General features: G+C 38.7%; 2 protein-coding genes across 6 annotated transcripts in view; one reads left to right on the top strand and one right to left on the bottom strand.

Moving 5' to 3' along the window:
• The window catches only part of LOC107703795 (aftiphilin-like), a 12,082-nt gene extending 7,995 nt beyond the window's left edge, over positions 1-4,087 (top strand). For 2 of the 5 annotated variants that reach the window (XM_016506515.1, XM_016506517.1), the window contains exons 7-10: positions 349-409; positions 736-819; positions 986-1,109; positions 2,582-4,087. In XM_016506515.1, the coding sequence (XP_016362001.1) occupies positions 349-409; positions 736-819; positions 986-1,109; positions 2,582-2,729 (417 nt within the window). In that variant the 3' untranslated portion in view covers positions 2,730-4,087. The remainder of the gene's footprint in view (positions 1-348; positions 410-735; positions 820-985; positions 1,110-2,581) is intronic. The other 3 variants (XM_016506518.1, XM_016506519.1, XM_016506516.1) reach the window with 2 other exon arrangements.
• A 108-nt stretch (positions 4,088-4,195) lies between these two features.
• Positions 4,196-7,175, bottom strand: LOC107703718 (SERTA domain-containing protein 2-like). The gene is made up of 2 exons (XM_016506433.1): positions 6,982-7,175; positions 4,196-5,362 (listed from the first exon to the last, which is right to left on the bottom strand). The coding sequence occupies exon 2, from the start codon at positions 5,349-5,351 to the stop codon at positions 4,434-4,436; it is 918 nt and encodes a 305-aa protein (XP_016361919.1). The 5' UTR covers positions 5,352-5,362; positions 6,982-7,175; the 3' UTR covers positions 4,196-4,433.
• Positions 7,176-7,943: the final 768 nt, after the last annotated feature.

The following is a 7,943-nucleotide window of genomic DNA, read 5'->3' as shown; positions in this document are numbered from 1 at the left end:
TTTTTGTTTGTTTTTTTTTACAATACTTTTGTGACAAAACATCCTAAATCAGTAGTTACCACAGTTTATAACATCCCTTTCTTGACTTATTTGATCAGACTTACAAAGTTACAACAATATTTCTAAGGGTTATAACCCTTAATAAGTTATAAATAACCCTTAATAAGTAATAAACCTAGTTTCGCACATTTAAAAAAAAAACAGTACTTGTTTCAAAGAAAAATATCAGACAGATAACTAAATAGAACTTAAAGAAATAGAACTAAATAGACTTCTCTTAATAAAGATTTTTTATTGTTATTATTTTGCATTACTTATATGATATCGGGTCTCTTTTTCTGTCGTCAGGAGTCTCTTCCTCCCGTTCAGTTTGACTGGAGCAGCAGTGGCCTTACAAACCCTCTGGATGGTAAGACGATCGATCGTTTCTCTCACTTTGAGGGAGGAACATCACCGAGAAGAAGCGAAAAACAAGCTTTTCTCGTTCTGGAATATATGGAAATGTGCCTTGTGTCTTAAAAACGAAACGCTTGATTAACAGTTGTACAGCAACAGTCTCATGTTGGATGTTCGTGTACTCTTCATGCTTCTCGCTAACAGAAACCAGCATTAATCCAGTCACGTAGTTTTCATCACTAATCCAGATCTGAGCACGTGTCAACTTCTGCTTTCCTGTGTTCTCTTTCTCTCTGTCCGTAACCCTTCTCTCCTCTTAAACCATCCCTCGTTCTGAAGCGAGTGGAGGCTCGTCTCTGCTCAACCTCGATTTTTTCGGCCCTGTGGACGAGTCGCCCTCCGGCACGGCCACCTCCATACCAGGTTTGCTGAAGCGTTTCCAGTTTAACACCAAAGCTGTCTGGGTGTTCTTGATTTCTGCTCTATTTGCATCTCTATCTTTAACTGTGCATTCAAACGATCGTTGTTGCATGTGTACATACGCTGGCGTATCACAAAAGAGTGCTGATATGCATGTGATGGTGTGCAGGCGTGGATCCGGAGCTGTACGAGTTGACCCAAGCGAAGCTGGACATCAGCGGAGGCAGCAGTAGAGTCGTGGATGCGTTCGCTCGCCTCATGTCGACCGTCGAGAAGACCAGCACCTCCACCAGGTCAGTGAGCCTCACTCATTCACAGCACTGCTGCTGGGCCACCAGGAGGAGCCACACGACAGTTCCTGATGAGTGCAGAACAGCAGGTTTTCTGTATTTTTCGAAATTGAGATTTATACATCATCCGAAAGCTGAATAAATAAGCTTTCCATTGATGTATGGTTTGTTAGGACAGGACAGTATTTGGCCGAGATACAACTATTTAAAAATCTGGAATCTGAGGGTGTAAAAAAATCTAAATATTGAGAAAATCGCCTTTAAAGTTGTCCAAATGAAGTCCTTAGCAATGCATATTACTAATCAAAAATTAAGTTTTGATATATTTACAGTAGGAAATTTACAAAATATTTTCATGGAACATGATCTTTACTTAATATCCTAATGATTTTTGACATAAAAGAAAAATCTATAATTTTGACCCATACAATGTATTTTTGGTTATTGCTACAAATATACCCCAGCGACTTAAGACTGCTTTTGTGCTCCAGGGTCACATATGATCCGACTGTCAAAGGCTAGATGTTTTTACACAAAATGTAATAATAATGCAAAATAAACATGTTTAGAACTGGATGTGATGACATTGCAGCTTACTTCTGTTTGAAACCTTTATTAGTACATATCTACCTCTGTAGTGCCACTCATACTGTTTGATAGTTAATTTAATGATTGGCGTCTAGTTATTACCCTTGGAAAAATATGCTTATTTTGCATTTTTGATCCAACTTATCCAAGTCTGATCAAATAATAAGTCAAGAAAGAGATGTTGTAAACTGTGGTAGCTGCCGATTTAGGATGTTTTGTCACTAAAGTAATACAAAAAAACAACACCAGAAAATCATTATGTAGAAAAGCTGTTCTGAAGTTATCTGTCTGATGTTTTTCTGATCAGTCTTATCTGACTGTTCGCTGATACCTTTCTCTGATCTGTGTCTGTTCTGTTTGATCTGAGCCGTCTGATCTTTGTCTAATCTGATCTGTCTAATATCTGGTCTGATCTATCTGTTCTCTCTGATCTTTATGATTTCTTGTTCTGATCTGATATGTCTCTCTTTCTCTGATCTCTTGTTCTGATCTGTTTCTGTGATCTGTCTGATATCTTTCTCTGATCTGTCTGATCTCTTGTTCTGGTCTTTTTCTCGGATCTATCTGCTCTCTGTTCTGTCTCATCTCTTGTTCTGATCTCTCGCTCTATATCTTTCTCTGATCTATGTCTGTTCTGTCTTATCTCTTTTTCTGATCTGATATGTCTCCTATTCTCTGATCTCTCTTGTTTATTCTGTCTGATCTGTTTCTCTGTTCTGTTCTGTCTGATCTGTTTCTGTGATCTGTCTGATCGACATCTATTCTGTCCGATCTCTTCTTGTGATCTGTCTGATCTCTCTCGAAACGGTGTGATCTGTTTTAAATGTTTCTCTGTAATGTGATCTCTTTCTCTGGTGTCTGATCTCTCTCTCTCTGATCTCTCTCAGCAGAAAGCCTGTGCAGAAGGAGGAGAATCTGAGTGAAGAGGCTCGGCGAGTGATCTCAGGTCTGCCGGATCTGTCGTTCATGCAGGCTAAAGTCCTCATGTTCCCCTCCACGCTGACTCCTCTCCTCCCCTCCTCCTCGCCCGACTGACACGGTCCTCTCCTCCGCGCCGTTTCACCTCTCCTTCTCTGTGTATCGCTTTCCAATTGTCACGATACTGAGAGTTATGATTTTAATTTCAGACTTTTGGTTTTCTAGCTCCTGTTTGTCCTATTCCCGGGCGTTTTTAAGTTCAAATACATTGTCCTACGTACGAGAGAGTGGATGAAATAATCAGCTAATGATCAAACGCTGTAGAGGAGAAAAGACTAGATCATTTTAACTGTTAGAATGACAGTAGGAAAAGAGTTTGTGTGTATCTGTATATAATCAGGGACGATTTCCTTTCGAGTATTCTTCACAACTAAGTTAGTGTGTATGAGAGAGAAAGAGGCACTTTGTTATTTTCAGGTTGTTTTTATGAAACACTGGCTCAAACGTCCTTCAATGGCACAATTGAATGATCCGATTTGTATTCAGATATATAAATGCGTAGTTATATCGACTTGAAACCAAACCGCCTGCAGAATATTCTTTCGATTTTGCGTAACAAAGGCTTTAGGTTTTAATCGGTTTGGCTATTACATTACAATCAATATTGTTGTTACTTGTAGGTTTTAGGTTATTTGATTTCGCACAGGCGTTAGTGAACATTTTTTCTTTTTGTTGTGCAAATAGTTTAACAATTAACTCGCTTTCCACACTAACAGACTGTAGATGAGTCCATCGACAACTAATGAAACTACAACTTTAGCTGCTCATGTTTTTCGGTTCTTATTTAGTTTTTTTTAATGTAAGTTGAAACCACTGGCTTTGGACTATAATGTAGTGAAGGAATTGTTGAATGATTAACTTGAATATATACATAAATAAGTGTATCGAGAATAAGGGACCAATATCTGCTGTATCGTTTTGCTCATTTCCCTCTTATCATTGTGTTTTTGGTCATGCTGTATCTGTGTTTTATTTAATCGGATAAATCTTAAGCGACTCTTTTGGAGGACGTCTGCCGTCACTGCGGTCCTGTACGCCAGGAGTGCATGATGGGAAGTGTTCGCCAGAAACGAGATCTTTTGGCTTTTTTTTCTCCCAGTTGTGTCACTGTTTATTCTGTCTCCTGGAGGATTTTGCACATTGTAAAGATATACAGAAGAACTGCTTACATAGTTAACTGTGGCTTCGGACTGTGTACAGTCAAACTATGGAACATGTAAAAATTGTTATGGGAAAATTCCTATGGAAAACTCATACAGATGAATGATATCTCTAAAGAGCCTGTACCGAGGTCAATCGCGCATGCCTGGGTTCTTTGAAAAACAAAAACAAACAAAAAACGAGTGTGTAAATTTTCTTTAAGTGTACACAAGAAATTAAAATAATTTAAGAGAAAATGCTGTTTTGGCGTGAAATCACGTTACTGTCTTCATTCGTGTCTGTTTTTAATTGATCTATTTTAAAAGAACAAACTAAAAGCAAATTTTTTTTTATTTAAAACATTTAAATACTAAAATAACGTGATTCATATGAAATTTCCACAAGAAAAAGTACTGAAATAGCATTCTATAACATTATAAAATGGCTGCAATATATTACATCATATTGTGCCCCCCCGTTACCGTATCAAAATAAATATACGAACATATGCATGTACCTTCTTTTCCATAGTAACCCTTTTTGGTCTACATACCATAAACAATTGTAAAAAATTGACCTTAATATTAAATACAAATTTAAACATACGTTTTGCATGTCAAATTACGACCCAACCAAAACCTCCATGATGTGATCCAGTTCGTTCAGATCCAGTTTGAAAGTCTGATTAGACGGAAGCGCCGATTGGCTCGTCCCGCCGTTACCGTAACCAGCCAGCGTCTTTACGAGGTCGTCCGTTACCATGGAAACGACTTTTGACGCGCCCGAGCTCGTGATCAGGGACGAACCGCAGGGGACGTTGTCGAACAGCAAGCTGTCTATTTCCGTGACCAGGAAATCGTCCAATGAGAAGTCAGCGAGAAGCGAGGGGGTGTGGCCAAACACTGACTGGGCGGAGTCAGAGAGAGATGAGGCTGGGTCCATACCGCTGTTCATTTCAGAAAGATCTGGGTCCGTTTGTCTGGATTCATCTGAGTTTGGGTCTGATGTGAGCGTGCGGCCCGTCTCTGTAGTGAATGAAGTGGTTATTCCCACAGTCGGGCACAGATCTTCAATTTCAGCCAGTGCTGAGCTGAAGCTGTCTTTAATAACAGAGGATGATGGGGGCTGCTGTTTGGAAATGGACGGAGACAGACAGAGAAGCAGATGTCTGTCCTCCTCCAACCGTGACACGGGCGTCAAACTGCCCTCACTATGGGACTCGACCCCACAATCCGCCGGACGTTCCCGACACCCGTCAACAACACCCAGTGGAGGCCCGGTGCTGGGGAAGGACTGGGGTACAGGGACGCCCTCCCCTCTCAGCTCGTCCTGGATGTGCCGGAGCGTGTTGGTGATGAGCACCCTGCGGGCCAGGCCCGGCTCCGAGTGTCCCGGACGGCTGTGCAGCTTCAGCAGCGAGAGGTTGAGCACAGTCTGCCGCTGGAGCCAGTAGCAGGCGGGTGACACCTCCTGAGGGCAGCTCATCACCTCATTCTCTTCCTCCCGCTCCAGCTTCCGCTTCAGGCCTTTACCCAACATATAGCGTATATCTGAGAGAGAAACGCACAGTAATGAAGCAAGGTGTGTTTGTGTACTTTTTTTTTATATTTCTAATTTAAGATATTTTAAAATAGTTTTATTTTAACGTGTATATTTTCATTTTTATTTCATATCTGTAGTAACATTTTAAATATTTTACTTAAAAATAAAAAGTAATAAAATTAACTTGTTTTTAAAAAGTACTAAATATTTTAACATTAATATCTTAAGTTTAATTATTTTTTTTATTTAAAATGTTTTCTATAGTAACATTTTAAATATAAAAAAAAAATAAATGTAATTAAATTAACTAGAGATATAGTTTTAAAATATATAATAGTTAACAATATTTCAAATGTAATAAAATTGATTGTAATACAATGACGATATTTATTTAAAATATTTTAAAAAGTAACAAGAATGTAATTCAATTGTCACCAGTTAATAATTTATTAATAATATTTAATATCTTAATTTGAATTAATAAATCACAATATTTATTGAAACATTTTACTTTAAAATTTATGTTTTATTGTAAATATTTTCTATAATAACATTTTAAATATAAAAAAAAAATAAAGTAATAAAATGTAATTGTTTTTGTAAAAAGTATTACATATTTAATATAAATACTCTCCTCAAATTAACCTTTTACAGGACTAGTTCCTCTTTCTTAGATAAAAAACAAAGGAGGAGACAAAATAACATGAACAGCCAAATACACAGTACTTTCCACTTAGTCAACCTCCATCAAAGACAGACAATCTTTCACCATTGACACCTCATGACTACACATATGACTGTCTTCTCTGTGATTACTGTAAATCAGAGCACTCGCTTTGTTGCCTCACTTCCTCCCATCAACCGATTGCTTAGTAGTTATGGTTAATAGTTTGCACCACTGACCAAAACTAAATGAACAACAGCCAGAGCTGGACAAATAACGCCTGAGTCACACTGAGACTCCAATGCACAATAATAAGAACATTTAGAAAATTATTATGAATTCTAAAAACTATAAATGTAGAATTGTATGCCTTAAGTGTGATATAATTATTAAAAGTGGTTTGCATTTGACGACACTGTGCAGACGTGCAGAAATGAACCAAGCATGACTCTAAAAGGTCTTTGCATTATTTTGGCATCTGTTAAGCGCGTGCATATTTACACAAAAACAGTATATCATAAACTTTTTCAGCGCAAACTATTAGGTGAGGTCTGAACTGAAGCCGCTGCACGCCCACATTAGCTCAAAGTGAAACTTCAGCTGACTTGCGGTAAAATGAAAGCTCCAGGACTTCTCAAAGCCGAATGAGAAGACAATCTGTGAATGGTGACTGATAGTATTAACCCGTTCTTGACCGTCAGCAGTAACGTTAACTACCGCAGTCTCGAGTTTAATCGGGTTCAGCTCAACTTAGTATAGTTTAGTAGCTTACTACAATACATTTAAGACAAAACAACACACCTGAGACGCTCAGTAGGCTACATTACACTTCCAATAGTAAGCAAATACGCGTACTTTACCAAAGTCATACATATAGTAACACACGTTTTTAACTTTAGGTTACTTTCTATCATAGCGACTCCGCTGAACTGGCTGATAAACGTGAAAAGCACATGAACTCACCGCATGCAGGTCAAACGGGGACTTCGAGCTGCTCATCGGACTCGTATCTCGTTCACCGTTCCGTTCGGCTCGCGCGACTGTAACGTTACCGTGTGTAACGCGTTGGCAGCGGACGGACGAATGTATTCCGCCTTCAGCAAAACCCGCAAGCGGAGTCTTCGAGAGTGACGTAAGGCTCGCAGATGTCGAGTGATATTCGTGAACGAATCGTTTGTTTGAACCGATTCGTTTGAATGATTCATTCCACACGATTCGCGAAACGAAGGGATGTTCTCTAGTAAACTGTTAAATGTAGTAATACTTGGAATAAACAACTATGAACTATATAATTTATTAGCCTACTTACAGGCTTTTTATGGTTGCCAATAAACGTCGCTACTTGACGCAAATAAATGTAAATAGGCTACTTCATAACATTGTCAATGATTTCTCCACAATATTTTTGTTAACAACAATTTTAACATAAAAATGTGAGGCTGTTAGTACCAAATAGCAGTTTTTGTACAAAAAAAATGACTTCAACGTGCTGGGATCGCTCAAAAGAATCGTTGTAAAAGGGTTCATTGAAATGAATCGCCCGAGCGAGTCGATTCGCAAAAATGAATCGGACTTCGCAATGCTACAGATGTCCCGTCCCCTCACTCCAGTCTGCATATGTCAATGAATGCTGCATATGAAAAGCCGCAAATATGTGAAGCATTCACGGCACGAGCTCTCCGCAGCTTCCCCTTGAGCTCTTCAGAAAAGAGTGATAACTAGAGAAATAACGCAAAATAGATTCCGTATTCTTGTGCTACTGATGTTTATGTGCACATTTCTCACAGACAGCAAAGATCAGATGGAGGTCAAATGAGATTTCTCAGATTTGTCTGCAGTCAGGAGTCAGAGATCTCAACATGAACTCAAACATGTCTCCGCATTCATTTTATAGATACAAACTCTTACTGGATAATTTCGTAGTA

Source organism: Sinocyclocheilus anshuiensis, unplaced genomic scaffold (assembly GCF_001515605.1).
Source record: "Sinocyclocheilus anshuiensis isolate Anshui unplaced genomic scaffold, SAMN03320099.WGS_v1.1 scaffold274, whole genome shotgun sequence".
Lineage (NCBI taxonomy): Eukaryota > Metazoa > Chordata > Actinopteri > Cypriniformes > Cyprinidae > Sinocyclocheilus > Sinocyclocheilus anshuiensis.
This window is presented reverse-complemented; position numbering and strand designations above follow the sequence as displayed.

Coding starts and splice junctions, on each gene's coding strand:
- LOC107703718 (XM_016506433.1), bottom strand. CDS start 5,351: ATGTTGGGTAAAGGCCTGAAGCGGAAGCTGGAGCGGGAGGAAGAGAAT.